The following is a 27,738-nucleotide window of genomic DNA, read 5'->3' as shown; positions in this document are numbered from 1 at the left end:
TCCTCCAACTCGACACAGGTCTACTCAAGTACTCCCAAAGTAATAGTGTAGCACCATTGCAGTTTGTATGTATTTCATATTCACTTTGTTATTCGTTCAGGTAGGTTTCTTCATATAATTTCCGATATAAGTACCTAATAAATATGTTGCTATGCGTCTTGTACAGGCACTTTTAACATCTTCCAGGATAGACCCGCATTTTTGGGCATGAATCACATCCAATCTTCTGATATAAACAACTTAACCTCCAATCCGGGTTTATTAGTCTTGGGATGACCCTAGTATGAATCAAACGCAGTTCCAATGTCCACAGTCTTATATTCAGGTACACTTGTCACATCCACTTAGTTTATATCTAGCTTAATTAATCACCTAGTACTTATATCTCGCTTAATTACTTTTATATCGTCCCTATTTTTACTCCCGCGCGCTGTCACACCTCCACTCACGGGTGACAGAACGCAGGTTTTTCTGTGTTGCCCACAATACCTAATTGGAAGAGAAACCTGGGACCATCCTTGATTACTTATTGAACAATTTAGAATACTAGTGTAAACATTTTTAACAAAAGTATCCAAATTGTCCAGTAAAGTATTAAATTTCCAAAGTGCAGAACGTCACAGCTCCCTCAACCTGTCATAACTCGAGTTTCAAGCCACTTATATTATAGTCAAGTAAAAATTTACTCAAAACCAAATTACATAGATTAATTAAATTCCGTCACCATTTCACAGCTCCCTTCAATCTGTCTCAACTTGAGTTCCAAGTGACTTATAATATTATAGTCGAGTAAAAATTAATCAAAACAAAATGATATCAAAAGTTCCCTCACCATATCACAGCTCCCTTCAACCTGTCTCAACTCAAGTTTCAAGCTATAATATTATAGTCGAGTAAAAATTAATCAAAACAAAATGATATCAAAAGTTCCCTCACCATATTATCACAGCTCCCTTCAACCTGTCTCAACTCAAGTTTCAAGCTATAATATTATAGTCGAGTAAAAATTTACTCAAAACAAAATGATATCAAAAGTTCCCTCACCATATCACAGCTCCCTTCAACCTGTCTCAACTCAAGTTTCAAGCTATAATATTATAGTCGAGTAAAAATTAATCAAAACAAAATGATATCAAAAGTTCCCTCACCATATTATCACAGCTCCCTTCAACCTGTCTCAACTCAAGTTTCAAGCTATAATATTATAGTCGAGTAAAAATTTACTCAAAACAAAATGATATCAAAAGTTCCCTCACCATATCACAGCTCCCTTCAACCTGTCTCAACTCGAGCTTCAAGTCACTTATATTAGAGTTCCGATCGCTATCCTTGTAGGGGTCGCAAGTTTTGCCAACTTCCGTAATATCGGGCTTCTTCACGTCCTTAGCGGCTCTGCGGTGACACAGCATTATCGAGAGCATGATTATAAGAATGACTATCGTTATCGAAGATCCGGTGCATACTATTACTATGAGAGGAATTGATTCTGTAACAAAAATGACGATTTATACAAAAGAGCTTTTGAAAAAAAAAATTATAAAAAATCTAAATAATATATAAAAGGAAAAGAAGACTGACTGACTGATCTATCAACGCACAGCTCAAAGTACTGGACGGATCGGGCTGAAATTTGGCATGCAGCTATTATGACGTAGGCATCTGCTAAGAAAGGATTATTGAAAATTCAACCCCTAATAGAGTGAAATAGGGGTTTGAAATTTGTGTAGTCCACGCGGACGAAGTTACGAGCATAAGCTAGTTTTTAATAAGTATGCATGGATATAAGAATTTTATTTATTAAAAAGCCAACTTCCAAAACCACTACAAAGTAAAAAAAAACTTTTGTTTGTACAAGTTTATGTACCTATGTTAAAGTCGGGCGAGCATCGCAACTTGATTTCTAGTTGAAACAAAAGTTATTTTTTACTTTGTAGTGGTTTTGGAAGTCGGTTTTTTTAATATATTTTATTTTATTTTAAGATTTTTGGTGTAAGTAGTCATTGCTAGGTACCTAAAATATCAATTCACTAGCTAAACTTTCCAAATCCACACGGCTCAGGAGTTCATTCCGTGCCTTGCAGGCTTGCAGCATCAGCATTGAAGAGTAATTGGGACTCCCCGCGCTAACCTGTTGCGGGCGAGCGCGGGTGACGTGCGGGTGTGCAGTGCGTCCCTTCGCCTCATACCCCGATTACCATCTCGACCTGTCGCTGTAGGGTATACTTACTGTCAGGTATAACATTAATTTCCATACTATCGGTTCCATATGCATTGGACACAGTACAGTTGTAGGGACCAAAGTGTTTCATTTGGCTCTCCCGTATGATCAGCGTGGACTTGGTCAATCCGTCTGGCAGAGACTCTTCCAAGAATACATAGTCCTGCAAAAAAGTTTGATATTATCCTAGATTTAGGGGGATATGAAGCTACAATATCAATTGCCATCGTCAAATCCATCAAAACACTTTCTGACCAACAGAGTTGTGCACATATGAAATAAATTGCCTAAGGATTGTGTGTAAAGTTCTGTTAGTGTTAACCAGTTCAAGAATAGATTAGACAAACGTTTGGAAAACTCGAAGCACTTCTGATATAGACGCATCGGCGAAAGCTTACCGATGTTACCAATGATACATTTTAGGGCTCCGTACGTAAGAATGAAAAAACGGAAGCACCTTTTAGCACGCTCCTAGATCTTCTCATTGCTCTATTTCTCAGTCATAAATCATAATAATAATAATATTTATTTATTTAAACAACTCAGTACAGTAATCAACTCTCTGGAATCCTGACCCCTAAACTAGGAAACCCCGTGTCTTAGGGGCCAGTGCCTTCCCAAACATAAGATATGAATAGTAATTAATAATTTACAGCTAGGTATTACAACTATATAAAATAAATAAATAAACAAAACACAAGGTTAAAGCGTGAAACAAACTATGGGACGCGTCCGTAAGCTATGGCTAAGAACCGCGATTGATAGACGTCCACAGTCGTCTTGCGAGATATTACGACTCGGACGCATCCACGACTAGAGTTGTCGTCAAGTTGCGTATCTCACACAAAAACGGACGGATGGACGGACGGTGTATAAAGGATTTGAAACAATATTGGATTGCCGTATATAGTTATACCGTATCGTCTGTTATGTGCTCAAATTACCTAACATTACGGCAATTGCCGTATCAATGGCGACACGTCTTAAATACACGCAGACGCAATCGCGAGCATCATATTATCACATCACATGAGTAGATATCCACATCATCATCATCATCATGATCAACCCATCACCGGCTCACTACAGAGCGCGGGTCACCTCTCAGAGTGAGAAGGGTTTTGGTCACAGTCTACCACGCTGGCCATGTGCGGATTGGTAGACTTCACACACCTTTGAGAACATTATGGAGAGCTCTCAGGCATGCAGGTTTCCTCACGATGTTTTCCTTCACCGTTAAAGCAAGTGATATTTAATTAATTAAAATGCACATAATTTAGAAAAGTTAGAGGTGCGTGCCCGGGATCGAACCCTAACCTCCGATTAGAAGGCGGACGTCCTAACCACTAGGTTATCACTGCTCTTTCCACATAGTATTATGATACTGATGATAACATGATATCCACATTGTAATCCTACTTGGCCTTATTTTCAGTCTGTTATTATGTAAAATTATATTGTATATATCGCTGTTGATTGCAAAAAACGAATAAAATAAAATAAAATAAAATAGTTATTACATTATACATACAGAGAGATTATTATTTATTATCAAATATCAAAATCAAATAAGTATATTCAGTATCATTAAGTAAAGCTTTGATATTTATTATAAGCCCTACGATCGTAGGGCGTCAAAAATTGTAAAGACTCATTTGAGTGTTCCCCTCCACGGAAATCTTTAGTAAAAGGCGAAAGATTTATACGTTTTGAAGGGAAACCAGAGTGACGATATCTACGCATGGTCAAACTATTATACATCTGCTGTGAGCCAAACGATACCTTGAACTTTTTAGGGACAGCGACATCTATCGACGGGTTTAGGATTTAACAGTTGTTTGCATAGATCATTAAAGATGGCAGCACTGACTATTTATTATTTGCTGTTTTAGTAGTGGTTATTGTAATGATAATAATTTAATGATTAATTCATTAATAAAAAAACAACCACGCCGCGCGCTGTCAATAAATACCTACCTACCAACTTGAGATTTCTTTATCGTTCTGTTTATTTGTTACGTAATTCAGAATAGAAAAGTTTTAAAAAGTTTTGATTCAATTAAACTTTTACGAAAGTGATTTCGCATAACATCCTCATATTTTTGTAGGGTTTCTTCGACGAAACGAAAAAAATGTTTGTTGTTATAAGTCCCACAGATTGCTATTGCGCTGGAACCGTCCGTGACGCTGAAATAAAAATATACCATCAGCTCGAAACTTCAGACTAGTGCTGACGTCACTAACATGGCGGCCACGCGCATTAGCAATTTGTGGGACTAATACAAAAAATCACATCATTTTATTACTACAGTCCAAGATCCTATTAATATCTTACGTGATTATGAAAAGAGTTGAGCTCGCTTCCACCAAAACTCCAAATCACCAAATCAGGTTTCGGTACTGAGAAAGACACGCATTCGATATGGACGCTTCCACCTTCCACTCCATACTGTGTTTGGTTTGACATTATTCTTGGAGGACCTAAAAAGAAACACAATTATAGTACAACAGACGATGTAAATACTTACTTACTACTTTCGAAGCCTCAATAGCTCAAGGAGTGGACTGAAAACCGAAAGGTCGACGGTTCAAATCCCGCCCGTTGCACTATTGTCGTACCTACTCCTAGCACAAGCCTGACGCTTAATTGGAGAGGAAAGGGGAATATCAGTCATTTAATATAGCTAATATTCTTTAAAAAAAAAAAAAACTTACAATACGCGGCCGAAAGTAATGCACATCGATCTTTAGAAGGAGATAGGCGATAGCAGTGGGGGTGAAATAGTGGTTTGAAATTTGTGTAGTCCACGCGGACGAAGTCGCGAGCATAAGCTAGTAAAATATAAAATTCAAAATTAATGAAAAATAGAATCTAAATATATATATAAGGAAAAGGTGACTGACTGACTGACTGACTGTAATAACGGGTACGCACCACGATTAATTTCAATAATTCAACCCAATTGCACGAGTCGTGGTCACGACGACGGGTCTGCGGTGGTATGTACCTACCCGTTATCTAAATTAAAATATGTCGTTAAACTACGAAATAAGTTAAAATCAAAAGTTTTTATTTCCGGAATAATTATTCTATTTGAGGCAAACGGATTTTGGTGGCACAAAAAGTTGAATTTCGAAATGGAAAATCAGGGAATTCAATACACTCTCGTACAAATGGATGTTTGAAACTCGCACTGCATATGCGGCGCTGGTATAGCATGTTAATTATCTGCGGGCACGTTCCGCGAGTTAAGTTCTGAATTCGTGACTTCTATGCTGCAACGCGTATCTGTATCCACTAGAGATGGACTTTATTAGGAAAAACATGTGAAAAATCAGGAGAAAAGCCTTTTCATATGCTTAGCCTGCTTAGCTAAATCTGGGAGCCCACTCTATTAATGGTGGTGGTAGTAAGTATCATAAGGTTCATTTTTGTTTATTTCTGTCATTCATTCGGCATCCCTCACTCGAAATCAAACGTCAACCAACACAAAATGAAACAAAAATGAACGTGGAATGAAAACAAAGTGAATAAATCAATCACTCGACTGAATATACACTCGAGAAACGGTCTGATATCATTCACAAGAAAATCCTAACCATTATGTAGTTAATGGAAAGAGTCACTACTCTCAGAAATAAAGAATGTAATATTCTTTATTTACCGTGACATAGTATGTTAGTAGTAGTAGTATATTTTGGTTTGTCAAATTACTTCCTAAGATTTTATTTGGGGCAAACGGATTTCGGTGGCACAAAAAGTTGAATTTCGAAATGGAAAATCAGGGAATTCAATACACTCTCGTACAAATGGATGTTTGAAACTCGCATTTCATATGCGGCGCTGGTATAGCATGTTAATTATCTGCGGGCACGTTCCGCGAGTTAAGTTCTGAATTCGTGACTTCTATGCGGCAACGCGTATCTGTATCCACTAGAGATGGACTATTTTAGAAATCATCATCATCATCATCGACCGATAGACGTCCACAGCTGGACATAGGTCTCTTGTAGGGACTTCCACACGCCACGGTCTTGCGCCGCCTGGATCCAGCGGCTCCCTGCGACTCGTCTGATGTCGTCCGTCCACCTAATGGTTGGTCTTCCAACCTACCCACTAGATCATATTATGGACTACTTCACAGGTAGTACAGTGCGCGGCTGAAAGTGATGAACATCGGCCTTTCATTTCATTAATTATTGTAAAGCGTCGTCTCTGTCACTCATACCCATATGACGCTTTGTCGGCCTCAACGACCGAGACAGTGCTCTACAAATATGCTGTCTCCTTCTACAAATCGATGTTCATCACTTTTGGCGTAGGTACTTTTTTTTTTTTTTTTTCTTTTTTTCCTGACCTAGAATCATGAAACTGTATGTAGTTTCATAATTCTAGGTCACCGGAAGTACCCTATAGGTTTTCTTGCCAGACACGACGGACAGACGGACAGACAGACAACGAAGTGATCCTATAAGGGTTCCTTGTTTCCTTTAGAGCTGCAGAACCCTAAAACCTTACATTCATACATTATAATATTACGTAAACCCTGAAAACGTTATTTTCCGTTTTTGGGCAGTCACGGAAAAAGTTTATAAAAACCCCTCTTTTCCGAGAACTTTTCGATTCTTTTTTATTTTCAGTAAAACCGCTACCTTGCAAGCGCTATTTTTCCTGGGATTTACTCTCTCAAGGCGCTAACAAAAATCCTTTCCCCGCTACAAGAACAACTGTAGAACAAAGTCGCCGAGTGAACCCCGTGGCAAATTTACTGCGCAAAGTTTGCGACGCTGCGGAATGGCGGCGCAAATGACGTCATCACTTAAAAACTTTGTTTGCGCGTTCCTTGTACCCAAGATTTTCAACTTTGTACAAAAATGAGGATTTAATCGTGGTCTTAAATATTATTAACTTTTCCCCTGACTTAATAAATAAGGAGTTAATTTCAGAAATAAAAAAATACCTATAGTCCGTACAAAATGACTCCTCACGCGGCATTTTAACTCTATGGGTCAACTGTCATGTCAAAAGTACGGTTTACCTTTAAAATAAAAATAGAAATCGTACTTTAGACATGAAATTTGACACAAAGCGTCAGGAGTTATATCTACTTACCTAATTTTTTGCACAACTGCCCGAAACGGATAAAAAACGGTGTGTGGTGTTTTCAGATATGTATGTATGTGTGTTTCTTTATTCCTCCATCACTTCCATATGCTTGAACAGATTTGGTATGAGATATCGTTAAAATCCTTACATCATCTTGAGTGACACAGGCTAAAAATGTTTTGAAAACTTTTCGCAAGTCTATTCAAACTCACCTTTAACATAAACCATGGCAGGAGCTTCGATGTCTTGGTACCCTTCCACAGACGCTCGACACCAGTATTGGCCTGCGGTCTGCTTGTTGATCGTCACGGATAGGTTGGCAGACTTGGCCACTCTCTGTTGACAATATATCGTAATATTAGACTATATTCTACCAACGTACAGTGCGGTAAGGCTCTCTTGGCACTTGAATGACATTGACAGGGGGGCGCTGTTGGAGAACAAAGGCTTAGAACATTCAAACAAGAACAAAGGGGACACTTGACGGCAACGTTAGTCCAGATTTTTGCCACGCGCCAAGATAACCTTGTCGCACTGTAGCATCTGTACTGCTGCTAAGCGGGTTAGCTATAAGAAGGAGAATTTTCTAATACTGGAAAGTGTATCTCACTGACCTCTATTACCCGCTGGACCTGCGATTTCCTATCTGTTTTTGAAGCAACTTAATTTTCACCATTTTGGCGCTGATAGCAGCAGTGTGCGTCGCATGTGAGACTATTTTTTTTAAATTCAGATACAAGTTAGGCCTTGACTGCAATCTCACCTGGTGGTGAGTGATGATGCAGTCTAAGATGGAAGCGGGCTAACCTGGAAGGGGTATGGCAGTTTTCTTAAACCCATGCCTTTTGGTTTCTACACGCCATCGTAGTGGAACACTAAATCGCTTCAATAATCGCTACTGATGAGATTCTATTAACATAATGTCACCATGAAGACCATTTTACACAAAGTGTCAATTTTAATTCTTGATAATATGCTCGATGGGGCGCTTCGAATCGGAACAAAACATAACTGTCATATATTATGTTATGACACACCTCTTCCAGCGTATTTATATGCCATATCAGTGATTCAAATGATACAGGTCAGTCGCCAGTTGAAGTTCTGAACATACATGTATCAATGTTCAGTGAGTGTCGCACCTATATTGAGTAACTTCAATGGACCTAATCCCGACCGGAGCGTCGTAGCGTGGAGCTGACGTAACGCAATTTGTCCGCGTCACCCGTCCTATGACTATGGCGTCACCCGATACTCACTGTTGACACTCGAATTTGACAAATTGACATCAACTTCGTTAACTTTTATCAACTTGTTACATCGATTCAGTGTTTCTAGACAAGAAAATGTTAGAGGTTGATAAATTTGGAATCCACGGACTCTCTTGCCAAAGGAGCTCTGGTAGGCTGTTTAGGCATGGCTCTCTTAACGATACAATTAAAAGAGCTCTTGCCACCAGAAATATTCCTGCGCTCATTGAGCCGGCAGGGATTAGTCGGGATGATGGCAAGAGACCTGATGGATTGACGCTGGTTCCCTGGGAACGGGGAAGGGCGCTAATGTGGGACGCAACTTGCGTTGACACATTGGCCCCGTGTCATATCAGGAAGACAGCATCAAGACCGGGAGCCGCAGCAGAAACAGCTGAAAACGGCAAGCGGCGCAAGTATGCCTCTCTTATAGAGAGTTACATTTTTGTGCCGTTTGCCGTGGAGACCCTGGGGCCATGGAGTCTTAGTGCTAAAAAATTTTTACGAGACATTTCACTGCGATTAATAGCCTCATCTGGTGACAGAAGGGCTGGCTCATTTTTTGCGCAACGGATCAGCCTGGCTGTCCAGCGCGGAAATGCAGCCAGTATTCTTGGCACCATTCCACGCGGTCATGATTTATATAGTAATTAGATAAGGCTAGCTTTAAGTTTTATTGTAATAAAAAAAAAAAAAAATGTCTCTATTTTTAACACTTTTATATACCTAAACTAATTATGATGCTCGCGCCTTCATTCGCGTGGATTTGGGTTCTTGAAACACCCGTGGCAACTCTTTGATTTTTCGGCTTAAATAGTAGCCTATGCCACTGTCTCGGTCTTTTACTCAGCTCAAAAATATGGTTCACCTTTAAAATAAAATTAACTAGCAAAAATTTGTCACAAAAAGTCAAAATGGCGCGTGAATAATTAAATTTTACGCGTTATACCATAGCCTTATATTTGACATATCGTCGATGCAGGATCAAACCGAGAGTTCCCTCACTCTATTTCACTCTGATAAGGGGCCTAGCCACTATGGTACGATTACACCTACCGAGTAGTGAAGCGAGACAGTAAAATGTCACTAGGCCGAGACAGTGCTGTGGCTGAGAAATTGCGGCGAAATTGCACTCGTTAAAGTGTTTATACCAACCGAGTACTCGGCCGAGGACACTGACTCGCCACTGTACTCGTTAGGTGTAATCGTACCATTAGCTTCAATTCTCATTCTCAAGCAGAGTCGCGATAAAAACTACAACTTACAATAACTCTATCCTGCTCGTACCGCATCCAAAGCACTTTGGGTTGAGGGTGACCATCCACCAGACAAGTGAGGGTTGCTGCCGATCCGATATCACCTTCCACGTTTTGAGGTCTCGTACGAAACGCTGGCCCATCTAAACAATTGAAAAATAAATAGATACACTTATTATTCATCATCATCACTAGCGAAAACAGTCCTCTGCTGGACTAAAGGCCTCTCCCAACGGAAGCGTTTGCCCATAATAACCACGCTGGGCAGACGGGTTGGTGATCGCAGTAGATGGTAGTAGTAGCACAGAGGACGCTGCTGCCCGTTCTTGGTTATGTTCCCTACGTCGCCTCGTGCGACACCCGCGGGAGGTGGGGACAACTGTATTCTGATCTACCGTCTCCACAGTCCAAACGGCACACGCTCTAATTAAAGCGAGAATTCTTTGATTTTTCGGGATAAAAATTAGCCTATATTCGTTCTTGCAACCACCGAGTTTCTTGCTGGTTCTTCTTGGTAGCAAAGGTATTTCAAGCAAATAAAGATTTAAGTTTGTTTGTACCTTAGGCATAAGATGAATAAACTAGTTTTCTTTCTTCTTTTCTTTCTTTTAAATGGTAGGTTCTTTTCACGATTCAAAAGCACTTGTGAGTTGATTTGAATTAAAAAATCTCTCTATTTCTATCTCTGGGGTGGTATAATCTATGGGATGCAAGCTTTCTCTGTACTAAATAGATTTAAAAAAAATTATGCCGTAGGAAATTTTTGATTTTCCGAGACAAAGTAGCCTATGTACGTCCGTGGGATGCAAGCTATCTCTATACCAAAATAAGTCAAAATCTGTTTAACGGATAGCAGCATCTATTTAATCATCAGAAATAGCTTGCATCCCGAAGAACGATAGGCTAATTTTATCCCGAAACATCATTTAGAGTTCCCAAAGAATTTTTGAAACCTAAATCTACGTGAATAAAGTCGCGAGCATCATGTAGTACTTCATAGTTATATTAGCAGCTACAAATGAATAAATAACCTTTGTCGCAGCACATACGTGCATAATTAAATCGGCAAGTTCTACAACTCCCACTGGGGATATGACTAGAAACTTTTCAAAGTTACGCTTCCACACCGAAGACGTATGCAACTCTCGAAGGATTGTTTACTTTTAACTTTAACAACGACAGTCGTACAAGGATCTAGGACATTCTACGAGCTATGTTTATTGTGCAATCTAGCCAGGTTTGCATTTATTTCATAAAAGACGAAGTTTTTGTGCAAGTCCCGCAAATTGCTATTGCGCTGGAACCATGTCTCATTAACATCGATTAAGTAAAAATATACCATCAACTCGAAACTTCAGTCTAGTGCTGACGTCACTAAAATGGCGGCCACGCGCATTAGCAATTTGCGGGCCTTTTGATACTTTGAATTTTTTGAGTGGAATAACGTCGGATTTCATACTCAATCTTTCTGTTATCTAAATATATAAAAGGAAAAGGTGACTGACTGACTGACTGACTGATCTATCTCTAGCACAGCTCAAACTACTGGACGAATCGGGCTGAAATTTGGCATGCAGATAGCTATTATGACGTAGGCATCCGTTAAGAAAAAAAATTGAAAATTCAACCCCAAAGGGGGCGAAATATGGGTTTGAAATTTCTGTAGTCCACGCGGACGAAGTCGCGAGCATAAGCTTGAAATAAAATAACCCTTATTTTCTTAAATTATTTCACATTTTCTAAAACATAAGAATGACTCACAGGACACCTCCAAAGTTTTGGAGTCGGCACTTTTGCCGACTTGGTTTTGAACTTCGCACTTCACAGACGCCTCATTGTGCCTGCGGGATACATTTGATATGACCTGCAACAACATTCAACATTAAACATAAAGCATGTAACACACCTACCGAAGCGGGAGCGGAGGAAGGAACGGATTCTGGTCTGAGAATTATAGTCTTACCATAATAGCTCAACGGGTTGCGAAGCTGAAGTGGCAATAGGCAGGGCACATAGTTCATACAACCGATAGTCGTTGGGGTCCCAAGGTGCTGGAATGGTGACCTGGCACCGGAAGACGCAGCGTTGGAAGACCCCCCCACTAGGTGGACGGACGACATCAGACGAGTCGCAGGGAGTCGCTGGATTCAAACGGCGCAAGACCGTGGCGTGTGGAAGTCCCTACAAGAGACCTATGTCCAGCAGTGCACGTCTATCGGTTGATGATGATGATGATGTCGGGACTCCAGAGAAAAAAAGGAACCCTTATAGGATCACTTCGTTGTCTGTCTGTCTGTCTGTCTGTCTGTTTGGAAATCAAAACCTATAGGATACTTCCCGTTGACTTAGGATCATGAAATTTGGCAGGCAGCAATTTCTTATAGCACTAGTAAAATGGAAAATTCGAAAACCGTGAGTTTGTGGTCAGGTACGTCACAAAAATAATTAAAAAGTGTTATTTCTTGTACGGATCCCTTCGTGTGTGCGTCCGACTCGCACTTGATGGTTTTTAAATTTATAGACTAAGCACTTGGCTGCAGTCAGGCCTTTGGGCAAGTGATTGTGCAGCCTAGGATATATTAAAAGTGAAGGGGGAAATTGAAGCCAGAAGTGCGTTCCATATTCTAGCGATTCGCAGCGATACGCCACAGCGCAATGTGAGCTGAATAATTGCACCTCATTGCGTCGTAACATGAGTCGCTATTTATTTAAACATCTTTGTATAAATAATTTCGGATCTCATCCCTCAGGGAAACTGTTAACAAGCAAGCTGAAGTGGCAGTGGGCAGGTCATGCCTGTCGTAGAGGCGATGGCCGTTAGAGCCGGAAGGTCCTTGAGTGGAGACCGCGTTTAAGCAAGCGTAGTGTGGGACGCCCTCCTGCACGATGGACCGACGATATAAAGAGGCTGGCGGGAAGTGGCTGGATGAGGAATGCTGAGGGTGTGGTGGCGCTCTTTAGGGAAGGCCTATGACCAACAGTGGACTTCCATAGGCTGATGATGATGATGATAATGTATAATTAATAAAGCTTAGTTTGAACTGTTGTCAAAAAACACGATATACGCCTTGGCTCCACTCCATTCTGTCCATGTGCATTGCGCCTTATAACGTCTTCTTTCCAACATCGTCCGTGTGGAATTAAATTTTTCTCCATAATATTTATTGAACCCTTGGGATATTCTAAGTCGGTTGGAACTTTGGTCGGCTCGGTTTTTGAAAGCCCGAATTTTTAGGGTTCCATAGGGTTCCGGTTCCGGGTACGTTTAAATGAAACGGAATCCTCAAAGGATCGCTTGTGTGTCTGTCTGTCTGACTGTCATGTCCATCTGTTAAGTTCGACCAGTCGATTAAGTTGAAGTTTGGTACATATTATATAAATGGGGCTAAACGCATCGGCGCGGCGGTTCCTTTGGTGCTGCAAATGTTCATGGGCGGTAGTCACTTAACATCAAGTGACCCGCCACTTAGCATGAAGCCTTTTTTATTTTAAAAAACTGTGACCCAATTACGGTCATGCAACACGGACATGGACATGAAGGAGTATAAAATAAAAACCATTTGACGACCTCCCTGGCGCAGTGGTCCTGGGTTCGATTCCCTGCAGGGGTTTGGAATTTTATAATTTCTAAATTTCTGGTCTGGCCTGGTGGGAGGTTTCGGCCGTGGCTAGTTACCACACTACCGGCAAAGCCGTGCCGTGCGTGTAGAATCCAAAGGGGTTTAATTAAAACCTCCACATCCCTTCCAGGTTAGCCCGCTTTCATCTTAGACTGCATGATCACTTACCACCAGTTGTACCACCCCTAATCTTTCCGTAGTCGCATAATAAAGGAGATAGAATACTGCATAGTCATAATATTATCTAAACTACGCCTTTGTAGGCCCATAATAACCTACGGAACACAATATCGCCTAGCGCAGAGCTGTTCAAAAATTTACGTTGCAGCATATTTTCAAGTTTTTTCACGCGGGAGTAGGTATAAGTACATCTGCAACGTGCATTTTACATAAGCTGTGCATTAGGTAGGCATATACCTATATTTTCCCTCTCATAAGATGTGAAGATTATTTTCACATCATCATGATCAACCCATCGCCGGCTCACTACAGAGAACAGGTCTCCTCTCTGAGTGAGAAGGGTTTTGGCCATAGTCTACCACGCTGGCCAAGCGCGGATTGGCAGACTTCACATACCTTTGAAACCATTATGGAGAACTCTCAGACATGCAGGTTTCGTCACGATGTTTTCCTTCACAGTTATGCAAGTGACATTTTAATTACTTAAAAACGCACATAACTCCGAAAAGTTAGAGGTGCGTACCCGGGATCGAACCCCCGACCTCCGATTGGAAGGCGGATGTCCTAACCACTAGGCTACCACAGCTTATACCACACATTCACATAGATATCTAAATATACGAAAGGAAAAGGTGACTGACTGACTGATCTAGCAATGCACAGCTCAAATTACTGGATGGATCTGACTGGGCATGCAGATAGCATATCTGCAAATAAAGGATTTCTGTACGTAACGGGAACAAAATTTATCGCGTGTTATATATTATCTAGGTTGATAACTGGGTATCTAGAAGGTAACTGGCCGGTTGATTTGACTATCCTCTGAAGTCGGGCATTGCTGTAGAGAATCTTTAATGATTTCTTCTCAGACCAGGGCGCGTTTCGAACCCTTGTAGATTTGGTTTTAAGTCAATCAATCAATCAGCCTGTTTGCATCCACTGCTGGACATAATGTCTTCCCAAGAGCGCGCCACCACACACGATCCTCTGCCTTCCTCATCCACCCACTTCCCGCTAGTCCAGCGGGTTGGAGGTCGTCCCACACTGCGCTTTCCGATACGCGGTCTCCAGTCTCCACTCGAGAACACGTCTGCCCTAGCGGCCATCGGTTCTGCGGCAGACGTGGCCTGCCCACTGCCACTTCAGCTGGCTAATTCATTGAGCTGTATCAGTTACTTTGGTTCTCCGACTGATATCCTCGTTGCGAAGTTGTCCCTCAGAGAGACACCCAACATAGTCTGCTCCATACCCATAGCACGCTTAGTGACTTTGAACTTGTGGACAAGACCAATTGACAGTATCCACGTGTACGTAATCAATAATAATTATCACCTCTTTTCTTACAAATTCCACATCTCATTTTACAAACTCTACAATTGACAGTCAAAAAGTATACCTACAATGGAACTGAAATAAATCGATTAAAATATGATTTGAGTTTGAATTTGATTCACTTACCAATTCGTTGTTCTTCGCCGTAGGCACTTGTTCATTATTGAGATACCAGCGGTAGGTGAGATTGCTCGGATTGGCTGTAGCTTGGCATCCTAAGACAACAAGTATGAGTAGATATCAGTGATTATTATACAATGTGATATGTGAATGATACCTAACTATTATGACGTAGACCATAGATTAATTATTGTTCTCGCTCCGCTCTACGTACACATTCCACCCTCATTTTTCTAAAACCGCACCGCGCGCCACCGTAAGGAATTTCACCCTCACCACCTGGGTGTCTGGTGGACTTCGACCGTCCGCTGTGCCAGATACTTCTTTCCACGCACATGCAAACCGTGGAACCAACTCCCATCGGCGGTGTTCCCACTAGATTACAACATGGGGTTATTCAAGGGGCGGACCAACAAATTCCTAAAAGGCCGGCAACGCATCGGTGGTTCCTCTGGTGCTGCAAATGTTCATGGGCGGCGGTAATCACTTAACATCAGGTGACCCGCCTGCTTGTTTGCTCGCTATCTCTATTTAAAAAAAAGACATCCGCTAAAAAAGTATTTTTGAAAATTCAACCCCTAACGGCAGTTGCGCACATCCGATCCGAGTCCGTGAAAATACGTTCCTTTTTGTTTTGTATGGTAGCTTATGACATAATATATCGTAGATATTTTATGTATCCCTATTTTCACGACTTCGGATCGGATGAGTGCATGATCGCTGTAAGAGGGTAAATAGAGGTTTGAAATTCGTTTAGTCCACGCGGACGAAATCGTGGGCAAAAGCTAGTCAAATTATAAAAAGGTTTTTGTTTCTTACCGACAACTAGAGCATCTCCTTCATGTATCCTGCCATTTGTAGATCTTGATTTGATTACAACTCTCACTTTCGGTGCGTATTGTATCTAGAACAAGAGAGTTTTATAAAATATCGTCGATCTTATTGTCTAAGGCTAGAGATTTAGATTTGGATTTTAATTACTAATATGCGACTGAGAACGTGGTTTTGAAGGAACTTTAATCCGCACATGGCCAGCGCGGTAGACCATGGCCAAACCACTTCTCACGCCGAGAGGAGACCCGTGCTTTGTAGTGAGCCGGCGATGGGTGATCATGATGATAGCACAAACAAATGCAGATATCTCAACAAAATACAATTAAGAATTTTTACGAGAGCACAAAACAGAACTGAGTCGTTTTCTCATTTAATTTTTCTCGCATTTCCCCCGAGCCTGAGTCTGCAGAATATCTTGTAATTGGATTGTTATGCTACATCCGAACCGAGAAACTCCGACTGCTGTATAAAATAACTATTATTGAGCTCACATCGTGCTGCTAATTTTGCTGAATTCTAATGAGTTTTAGACGAAGAACTATTTTCATCTCGTATAAAATAAAGTCGCTTCCCGCTGTCTGTATGTATGAACGCGTAGATCTTTTAAAATACGCAACGGATTTTAATGCCGTTTTCACCAATAGATAGAGTGATTTAAGAGGAAGGTTTATAGCTATAGTTTAATTCTCAAAAAATTAGAGATCCCTAGAGAAATCGAAATAATGTGAATCAGGTCGGAAAAAAATCTCTCATTTGAGAGTTTCCGAGGCAATGACACCTGCAATGGCACCACATTAGTACCTACATTGCCCCCCTGCGAAGCCGGGGCGGGTCGCTAGTAGATAATAAAGAAATAAAATAATACAAAAATTAACCACCACTAGTTACGTTTAATCATAAGTAGAAGTTTAAGATAGAATAATATTACTTATTAGCCCATAGGCTAGATGGTAGTAGCAATAAAGCTACCATTTTATAATGGTGCTTTATGGTGGGGAAAAAAAAAAAAACCAGTTACGCGTTCAAAAACTTATTAATTCAAAATTCTTTACTTGCAAAAACATTTTTTACAATGCGATGTTAAATAGCTTTGTAATTGAGAAATCAGTGCCCTTATTATAAATGTGAAAGTTTGTTCGTTGGTTTGTTGATTTCTCGGTTTGTCCTTTAATCACGTCGCAACGGTGCAACGGTGGTGATATAGGCTACAAATACACTTTCGCATTTATAATATGAATACTGATTGTAATCTATTTAGGGTGCCAAATAAATAAATAAAATAAAAAATAAAAAAACACTAACTAACAAACAAAAGTGCATGATATGCATAATATGCATACCTAATAATCTTCTGATAGCATTCAAGGGTTCAATGAGTTGTCTAGACGAAGCCGTAGACTATAGTATTAAACTCCTGAATAAAACCATTAACACACCCCATCGTAACTTCAACTTCTTATGTTATCCCTACAACTACAAATTACATGTTTTAAGCTGCGATAAGCTTTATCCATGTCTACAATCAAAAGGCTTCTAAGGAACTTTTATGCTTTCATACGGATTCCTTGATTAAGGAACCCAAGCAAGATAAACTGTCGTTAACCCTTTAGCTTTACACTGCTAGCTAGCTGACTCGCCCCGGCTTCACACGAGTGGATTTTATGAAAATCGGTGAGAAGGTGGGATTTCCAAAAATTCTGATTTTGCCCGAAAACCCAAATAAATATCCTTAAAGGTTCGTACGCACCTGAGCGGCGCAGCGCGGCGCTTCAGTCCGACTGCAGAACGCGTCACCTCAGGCCGCTCGACGGTGCCTACCGCACTACAACTTCAGTACGCGGCACCTCGCGTCACTTGCGCGTCACTTTTATACCCGTTCGCGTACGAGCGCGAAGCGCCGTGCCGCGCCGCTGGGTATGTCGCACTAACGTCACTGCACTGCGCGTCGCTTCGCTGCGCTTCAAAATATTCTCTCCAGCCGTGCCGCGCGGCAACGCGCGGTGAAGCGCTGTGCAGCGCCGCTCTAGTGCGATATGCGCCATACAAAATGATAGAAATGATATTTTGACGCTCTGTGCCGCGACGTGCAGCTCGCTGAAGCGCCGCGCCGCGCCGCTCAGGTGCGTACGAACCTTAACTTGAAAAATGACGGACTTTCATACAAACTTTCATCCAAACTTTCATCCTCAATTTAATCCTCTTAGGGGTAGAATTACAAAAAATCCTTTCTGAGCGGGTGCGTACCTACCTCATAAAAAACCCTACTGCCAAAATTTCAAGTTTCTAACCCCAGCTGTGTGGGCTGTGTGTTGGTAGATCAATCAGTGGATTTTACGTACGATTTTACGTAGATTTCGAGAGTAGGTTTCTTTTACGACGAAGGCGTTTGCTACGAAAGGATTTACGGAAGTTTCATCCCTTACGGCGATCCGAGTACTCTCCGTCATCCGTGAAAATGTCTCGGATGTGCCTCGGATTCAAATCGTACATATGATGTACATATTATGTCAAACATGTCCACTGAATAGCTTGGATTTGAATCAGAGATCGGATTAGTGCGTAAACAATATCCGAGTTCGGTCCGAGTTTTTTATATCCGTATTTTCACGGACTCGGATCGCATGAACTGCTCTCATAAGGGATGAAAGGCGAAGCTGGGGTGGATCAGCTAGTCTTTTGACTCTATTGATAACTAAATAGAATAACTTTTATAAACATAAGCTTTCCCACCATAAAAGTTCTTGCGTTGTAAAACTTCAACATATTTTAGCAACAACTAAAACCAGTTTAAAACGATAAATCAGCAAAACAAAGTTTATTCAAATGTAAGTAATTCAAAAAGGATTATTTGAAAGGGAAATTCCCGGGGTCAACCACACAGAATTGAAAATAACATAATAGAAATAGTACTTGCTGAATGTAATGCTGAGACTGTTTAGTTAGTGACCGTTCTACACAATGTATAATAATATATCTAACTTAATAACTAAAACTTAATTTAAATGGCAGGCTTCAATATGCGGAAAAGGATAGCATTAAGTAAATATTTTAAACCTTTCAATTTAAGTTAGTTTTGTAATTGTGTATAGTAAAACTAGCCACAGTGCGTCGCCAATTTTAGTAAGGCAAAGCTTCAGACTTATATTATAAATGCAAAAGTGTGTCAGTTTGTCACGACCTAACTAATTATTATTCTTCTACAAGCTAAGCTGACCCATAGTTCCATGAACATTACTGATGTCTTCCTAGACATCCACAGACAGAGAAGCTAACGCTTATTCGCTTCTATTCTGAACCTATTTTGAGCTCTGTGGTCAACCACAACTAGAAGCATACGTAGCATTCTACATGATCAGGTATCCTACGCCAACTTCCTTTAAAATGCAAAAATAATGAAAATAGGCGACCTAATGCAAATTTTACCATAATAGTAGTAAAGTTCGTGACAGGTCGACATGACAATCAGTGTGGGGACGCCCCGCACACCCACACAGCAAAATTCAACCTCTAAGGGGGTGAAATAGAGTTTGAAATTTTTGAAGTCCACGCGGACGAAGTTGCGAGCATAAGCTAGTTTAATATATATAAAACCCGGAGCGAGATAGTGCGGATGTTCGTGCGGAGTGACTCTGAGCTTTCTTATGGGGCCCATAGTTAGCGACCATGTTTCGGATCCATGTCATTACTGGCAACACGCACTGTTCTAAAACTTTGGTCTTCAAGCACTGAGGAATTTTGGACAAGAAGACATCTCGAAGCTTCCTGAACGCTGCCCAGTCGAGTTAGATTCAGCGGTTGACCTCTTTCTCGAAATTGTGCATACTCGTAACGTAATACATAAGTCCATCTAAAACTTTACTAGCAAATAGAAAACGGAATTTGAACATTTAAAAAGTTTCGTCTAACGTAATACAGGCTTTGCCGACACTTCCCGAGGGTAGTTGCAAAATTAGAGCCTTACATTGCCTTCTTATTTTCACTTTACCAGTATAAAACCACGACCAAATTTCAGCGGCCCACCCTATTTTTCGACGCGGTACTAAATTGCCGCAAGTCTGGAAGTTGTGAGCCTTGTAAAACATCACACTGGATGTGAAACGGCACGTTAACCACTTCTATCATCATTGTCCACTGTTGGTCTTTTTTCTTTTACTTAGTCTGACTCGCACTTGGCCGGTTTTTTTTTATTCAGATACAAGTACGAGACTGCAGTACTTCATTCACGTCGCAACAGAGCAACGATCGACGTGATTTTTTCCATGGGTGTAATTTTTTTTTGTGTGTCCGCTTTTTTGTCCTCCAACATGATGATCGGAGACCTTTTATAGCTGACATGGCTTGCTTTCGTTTTATTTTGCCTTGCTTTGTTGGACGAGACTGAACAGCTATGTTTTTTTAAAGCTTGTCATTCATTATTATGTGTTACATGCTATTTTTTTATGTATAATATTACATTATCTTATATAATATAAATACCATGGGTGTAATTAAAGACCTAGAGCGTTACAGGCGTTACAGGCTACTTTTATCCCGGAAAATCAAAAAGTTCCCACGGGATTTTCAAAAATCTAAATCCACGCGGACTAAGTCGCGGGCATCAGCTAGTATTACATATAGTAATTCTCTAGGGTCTAAATTCCTTTTATGTTGATATCGGCAGTTTGACGAACCGATAGACATTTAGGGCGAAATGGTGCTAGAGTGTGAAAAGGACCCCGGATGGGTTTAAAACTAGTCGGGCTTACGTCGACTTACCACGTGATACAGCCGGGACCATCTTTATTGGGGGGGGGGGGGGGGCTTCCTGAAACACGTATTTCTTAATTTGTGATAGAAAACCCCAATACCAATCTTCATGCAAATAACTTGAAAAACGACGGACTTTCATACAAACTTCCTCCCCCCCCATTTAACCCACTTAGGGGTGGAATTTCGAAAAATCCTTTCTTAGTGGATACCTACTCCTTACAAAAAATAGACCCTCCAAATTTCATGTCTTTAGGATCAGCGGTTTAGGCTGTGCGTTGATATATATGTCAGTCAGTCAGGACTTTGAATTTTTTATATATATAGATAGAAGATTGTGAAGCGGCAATGTAGTACCAAGTACCAACCAATGTCGTATGAGCTCGGTGGCTATCATTCAGTGTTGAACAATGAATTAATGAATCAACCCGCTGCTGGCAGTTATATAAGCAACGCAAGACCATGACGTGTCTGAAAATCTCTACAAATAAGTTTCTACCAAATTGACGATGATGACGATGAAGCATTTCTTGTGACCGCCTGTACGATATTCGTAGGCCAGTTTATACTGGACACAGTTCGACTATTCGGCGAAAATTCACGGGAAAGACAAAATTTGCGGGCAGGTTTTTCTTCCTTCTGTTTCTATATTTCGTTACGTTTTTCCTTTATCCGTTTATTGGTGGCTTTGGCTTAAGGAGTAATTTATGTGTGCAACCCGGCACACTTTTATTTTGTCTCATTCGATTTTATATTGCTATCGGTGCAGGTTGCGAGTATTTGTTTTTATGGCCTACGCTTTACGTCTCATCTTAATTAGGACTGTTGTCTTTGAAATGATGTGCCCGATATCCGTAAATATCCGAGGAGAAAAAAACCGGTAAAGTGCGCTTCGGACTCGCACACGAAAGGTACCGTACCACAGTAGGTACAAGAAATACTTTTTATTTTTTTACCATACCGAATTCGAAATTTTTATTATTCGTTGTTAGAGCGGCCATGAAATACACCTACACGTAATCCGTGAAAATTGTAACTCTCTACCTACCTATTATGTTTTAATAAGGGTACCTTCAATTCAAGAGTGAATCTTCTAGACAAGAGTACTCCATCTTAGGCTGCCACTTGCCAGTAGGTCAGATTGCATTCTTGCGCTAGCCTATGAATTAAAAAAAGACAGACGGACGGACGGCTGGACGGGCAGCAACGGGCAGTCTACTTATTAGACACAGGATAGTCTATACTAATATCTGATACTGATTTCAATCTTCAAAACTGAGCCTTATAACAGCTTATGACATAGAGCTGAATGAGACAAACGATTTCCTTTGTCATAGTTAAAGATTTTAAGATTTTAGCAAACCAGGTATCAAAATTGTTTTCATAACTGACACACAATTCAATATTTCAGCTCGAATAATGGTGGTGTATAAGCTGCCGACAAACTTAGAAATATCAAAAATAACTTGGAAAATATCTTAGAAAAGAATGACGTCAATAAGCCACAGCCGCAAGCAGGATTACACATCCAATTTTCGCGGCGAAAGTCTTTGTTTTATATTTCATTTATTTTATGTCAACGTTGAGCGACTATAGCGAGGGCTTACTATGGCAAAATAAAGGATGAACTTTTAATTTTCAAGGGAAATTTCTAATAAGGAAATATAATCAAAAGTCAAAAAGTCAAAACGTTTATTCAAAGTAGGTAAAAAAATTACGCTTTTTGATAGTCGGTTTGCATTTGTAATCTGTTGAGGTTGCGAATAATCTATTTTATAATTTTATGCATTTTTATCTCTTGGTCTATTTATAAGTTTGTAGTATTTTTAACTATTGTTATTTTATCAACAAAAAACTTTAAACTTGAGGACTTGAATGCTATTTCCAGTTCGAAGTCGCCATTCCAGCACCTTGGGATCCCAACGTCTATCGGTTTTTCGAACTATATGGCCTGACCATTGCCACTTCAGCTTCGCAACCCGCTGAGCTATGTTGGTTACTCTGGTTCTCCTATGGATCTCCTCATTTCTAATTTGATCATGTAAAACTTCAAGCATAGCTCTTTCCATTTCTCGCTTGGTGAGTTAGCTTTCTTAAGAGGCCCATAGTTAGCGAGCATGCTTCGTCTACCAAAATATAAAATTAGTAATTACCTTTAGTTTGACAGTAGCTGATCTATAGGCTCTATCGGCAGTGTTCTGAGCTTGACACGTGTACGTCTGGTCGTGGTGGTGCCTTCTTGGACGGAGACGAAGTGTTGATCTGTTTAACATAAAACATCTATCAGATATATCTATGTCTAGTCTATATAAAACGCAAAAAACATTTCTACTTATGCACGTGTTATAGACTGAAATAATCCAACCGATCTGCCTCAAACCATTTTCATTAGAAAGTCAATAATGCGAAGATGGTTTTAGACCACTAAAACAATGCATTAAGCACATTCTTTTTTGGCGTATTAACACACCCCGGGTATCTGCTGGTAGGTATATTATAAAAAGAGAGAGTCAGTTAATCTTTAATAATATTAAAAACCGGCCAAGTGCGAGTCTGACTTGCGCACCGAGAGTTCCGTACTACAGTCGTATTATTTTCCCACATTTTGCACGATAAATCAAAAACTTTTATGCATAAAAATAAGTTTAATAAAAACTGCTATACCCCTTCCAGGTTAGCCCGCTTCCATCGTAGACTGCATCATCACTTACCACCAGGTGAGATTACAATCCAGGGTTAACTTGTGTCTGAATAAAAAAAACCGGCCAAGTGCGAGTCAGACTCGCGTACTGAGGGTTCCGTACTACAATCGTATTTTATCGACATTTTGCACCATAAATCAAAAACTATTATGCCTAAAAATAAATCAAATTGGTTTTAGAATGTACAAATAAAGCCCTTTTATTATGATACCCCACTTGGTATAGTAATCTTACTTTGAAAGTTGAAAATAGCAATATTTGTTCATAACCACAATTTAATTGCTACGTAGCCTCTTATGAGGGCACAGTCAAGGTCTGACTTTGCCATCATGCCATTAAAATAACCTCAATTTATTAAAGTATCTTTTTAAATAACTTAAAACAAATTATTAAGTTTCAGAAAGATGAAATCCTAAATATCAAACAATTTAACAATGTTTGTAGAGATTTTCACAAGAAACGTGAAATATAATAGAATTTGAAATCTAATATTCAAATTTCTTTAGCATAGTCTTAATAAATTATATGTTCAAAGAGGATTAAATTAAAGCTTGAAACAAATGCAACGCGACAGTAGTGCAAAAAGACGGCGGTTGTATGACAGAACGTCATGTCAAAAGTACTTAGCCATACCAACACCGTAACCATAGCAGAGTGATCTAGAGTGAGTAAACTCTCGGTTTATCCTGAATCGACATCTGTCAATAGTAAAAATTAAAATGGCAATCGGGAGGGAAAGCACCGCACACCCGCACCGGGGGCGAGTGCGGGTGACGTGCAGGTGTGCGGGGCGTCCCCCACCTCATACCCAGATTGCCATCTCTACCTGTCGATGACTATAGGTACTTTAGCGTTTAAACTACCGTGAGTGAAACCGCCGCCGCGGGCGCGGACGGACTCCCTTGAAAAAGGACCCCGTATGGGTTCGAAACTAGTCGGGCTAACGTCGACTACACACGTGAGTAAGCCGGGACAGATAGTATTTATAGTGACTATAGGTACATTTGACGCCTGCCAGAGAAGGTGAAGCGTCGAGGTTTTGTTACAAGTTTTATACTGTCGTGAACTGTAACCATTACATAGATATATGTACGTGTATATAATAACACTGCTACACTAGATAAGGCTTGCCATTCAAAAAGACAATTATTTTCATGCCGATTCGTAGCACCTCAGCGAACATACCACTTTAATATCACTCACTTTAACGGTTAATCGTGAGGAAACCTGTATGCCTGAGATTTCTCCATAATGTTCTCAAAGGTGAGTCAATCTAAAAAGTTTGCCAATTTGTACTTTTGTAGCGTGGCGGACTAGTATGGCCTTGAGAGAGGACCAGTGCTCAGTAGTAGGCCGGTGAAGTGTTGATCAAAATGATGAAATAGTGTAAGACTTCTATCACGCATTGGAAACGTTGAAGGCCCGCGTTCTGTTTGTAACCGCCTTAAAAATAAAGTACTTACCGAGCAATGAACCTGCGACCGTCCGACATTTGCTCGGCCGTGTACGTCACCCCCTGGCTGAGTACACCCCCATCGCTGTCCACCCACGTTATCTGCAAACAATTTATATTTTTCAGATATAAAATACTGATAGAATTAACCTCTTTCCACGCACACGCAAACTGTGGAACCAACTCCCATCGGCGGTGTTCCCACTAGATTACAACATGGGGTTATTCAAGGGGCGGACCAACAAATTCCTAAAAGGCCGGCAACGAATCGGCAGTTCCTCTGATGCTGCAAATGTTCATGGGCGGCGGTAATCACTTAACATCAGGTGACTCGCCTGCTCGTTTGCTCGCTATCTCTATTTTTAAAAAAAAACCTTATTTAGCTGAATATGAGTATCTGTAATGTCATTGGACAATCTGCTATACTCCGCACTTATACTGAAATCTATAGAGCATACTTTGAGTTTGAAAGATTTATATGGTAGGTTGGTACTAGACAAGCAATTTGACGACCTCCCTGGAACAGTGTAACCGCTGTGGTATTATTAATATGGCCGGCCCATTTCCATTTCGCTTTAAGTGTATATGAAAGTGCATCTTCTGGTGATGTGGTGCTGGAGGCGAATGCTAGGAGTCTCATGGACCGAATTTCGTACCAACATCTCTATACTCCAAGAACTCGGCATTAAAAAACGACTTTCGTCGATAGTACAGAGTCGCATATTAAAATTCTTCGGACACGTCTCCCGGCGTGAGAGTGACTCCATCGAGCGTCTTGTCGTGCAGGGCAAGGAGGGCACCAGAGGACGAGGAAGGTCACCCATGCGATGGACAGACCAAATTAAGTCTGCTGTGGGCGGTCCTTTGCACGAGTGTACCAGGCTGTCAGCCAGCAGGGAGAAATGGCGAATGCTCGTGAGGCATATAACATCTGCCCTCAAAGACGTTGCCTCGTGATGACCACGACCGCTCTGCCAAGAGTGATACGACAAAGAAGAAGAAAGTGCATCAGTCAGTTGGGTCTGTTTTCTGATGACTGAATGGTGAATTTTATGCAATAAAGATCTAAACAAATAAACAGACAGACGTACAGATAGACAGACAGAGAGACAGACACACTTTCGCATTTATAATATTGGTATAATATTATGCTCTTTGGGAAGCTTGCTTGAAAGGCATCTGTGTTGGAATTAATCTTGTAAAACTAACTTACTTCAGCTGCCGGTTTTCCTCCAACAGATACGCATTCCAGCATCACTTCGCTGTCTTCCACAGCTTCTAAAACAGGTCCTTTAGTGATCTTTGGAGGTTCAGGTGGCACCAGGACTGTTAGACGAGCGGATTTTGATCGAATTGCTGCTTCACCTAGGACCAAAAAAAAAGAAGCGCATTACGGACGGAGCCGTGATAGCCTAGTGGTTAAGACGTCCGCCTTCTAATCAGCAGGTTGGGTGTTCGATCCCGGGTACGCACCTCGAGCTTTCCAACCGAAAAGAAGACAGATGTCCTAACTATAATCCTAGGTATACCTAAATAACTGTTAATGTGTAACACAGCTGCTTTCAAAAATAAACGTTTTTCTTTCTTTCTTTCTTTCTTTCTAACAACGAGGCTATCACCACTGAACAAGTTCCATGGGATCGCTAAAAAAACGTTTTCATATTCACGACAGGTATCTGAAGTCCGAACCTATGATTGATTTAGCGAGACAGGCTGATTTAGCGTTAAGAGCTTATTTTTTTTTATTTTATTATTATTATAAAGGCACACAAAACAGGTTTCAGCTATAAATGGACCAAATAAAAATAAAAAACAATAGATTAAGATCTAAGCGGTAACCCTTAATATGTCTACACAACAATTCTTAAATAAATATATGCACTAACTAACTGATAAGATACAATTTATAAAAACACAGAAAAAAGGAATACAATAAAATGAACTATGAAAAATATACTTAAAGTGGAGAAGATGCAAAATGTTGATAAATATGTTTTTTAAATGTGTTCAAATTATTATTAAAAATTATTATTAAAAATGTCAATATTTATTATTATTTTCTTGTCGGCTCTTTTCATGAAAATTGGCGTACTCTCCTAACAGAATTTTGACTAATGATGATAGAGCCATAAGTTGGAATGTACAAAGTAAAGATACCTACAGTGCGACAAGGCTCTCTTAGCACTTGAATGACACTGACAGGGGGGCGCTGTTGGAGAAAAAAGGCTTAGAATATTCAAACAAGAACAAAGGGGACACTTGCCGGCAACGTGAGTTCCGATTTTCACTACGCGCCAAGATAGCCTTGTCGCACTGTATTTGAATGTGGTTGGATTTGTTACGGACTAAAACATTAAAGGTATGATTCCGAACCACGCTGCACGCAGCAGCGCTGCCGCAACAGTGCTGTCACCAGCTGTCACAGTCCTGTCGCGGCACTACTGGTCCCCATACAATCTCTACAAGCTTATATGACATTACATTCCGAGCTACGCAGCAATGTTCCGCTACATTGCTGCCGCGACGTTGCTGCGTAGCTCGGAATGTAGAGATTGTATGGGGACCAGTAGTGCCGCGACAGGACTGTGACAGCTGGTGACAGCACTGTTGCGGCAGCGCAGCTGCGTGCAGCGTGGTTCGGATACATACCTTAAAGCTTCACGAATGAGCAAGTTGAAACTGTCGAATTATACAATATACCCGGGTGTACGTCCACTGAGTTTAGTTTGCGGTCAGATAATAAACGCGAAACAATAACTCGAGCCCCGTCGCGTTCCGCAATCCACCGCGGCCGCAAAACTAACTTGCCGCATAATTTCATTATGATACTAAATCCCAACTAACTTTACCACTAAGGGCCTCCGCCTATAAGCGAATCACGAATCGTGAAGGCAAGTGATTTTCATGCAAGAAATAGAAA

General features: G+C 40.6%; 1 protein-coding gene and 1 non-coding gene across 3 annotated transcripts in view; both read right to left on the bottom strand.

Moving 5' to 3' along the window:
• The window catches only part of LOC117993838 (irregular chiasm C-roughest protein-like), a 100,213-nt gene that overhangs the window by 24,722 nt on the left and 47,753 nt on the right, over window positions 1–27,738 (bottom strand). For both annotated transcript variants that reach the window (XM_069507126.1, XM_069507127.1), the window contains exons 5-15: window positions 26,032–26,183; window positions 24,829–24,920; window positions 22,817–22,925; window positions 15,903–15,987; window positions 15,090–15,178; window positions 11,593–11,695; window positions 9,841–9,974; window positions 7,538–7,661; window positions 4,554–4,699; window positions 2,228–2,381; window positions 1,257–1,486 (exon numbers count right to left, since the gene is read on the bottom strand). In XM_069507126.1, coding sequence (XP_069363227.1) covers window positions 1,257–1,486; window positions 2,228–2,381; window positions 4,554–4,699; window positions 7,538–7,661; window positions 9,841–9,974; window positions 11,593–11,695; window positions 15,090–15,178; window positions 15,903–15,987; window positions 22,817–22,925; window positions 24,829–24,920; window positions 26,032–26,183 — 1,418 coding nt within the window. The remainder of the gene's footprint in view (window positions 1–1,256; window positions 1,487–2,227; window positions 2,382–4,553; window positions 4,700–7,537; window positions 7,662–9,840; window positions 9,975–11,592; window positions 11,696–15,089; window positions 15,179–15,902; window positions 15,988–22,816; window positions 22,926–24,828; window positions 24,921–26,031; window positions 26,184–27,738) is intronic.
• Window positions 3,833–3,947, bottom strand: LOC117994029 (U5 spliceosomal RNA). The gene has a single exon (XR_004675302.1). It is a non-coding gene; the product is annotated as a U5 spliceosomal RNA (small nuclear RNA).

Source organism: Maniola hyperantus, chromosome 25, assembly GCF_902806685.2.
Source record: "Maniola hyperantus chromosome 25, iAphHyp1.2, whole genome shotgun sequence".
Taxonomy (NCBI): Eukaryota; Metazoa; Arthropoda; class Insecta; order Lepidoptera; family Nymphalidae; genus Maniola; species Maniola hyperantus.
This window is presented reverse-complemented; position numbering and strand designations above follow the sequence as displayed.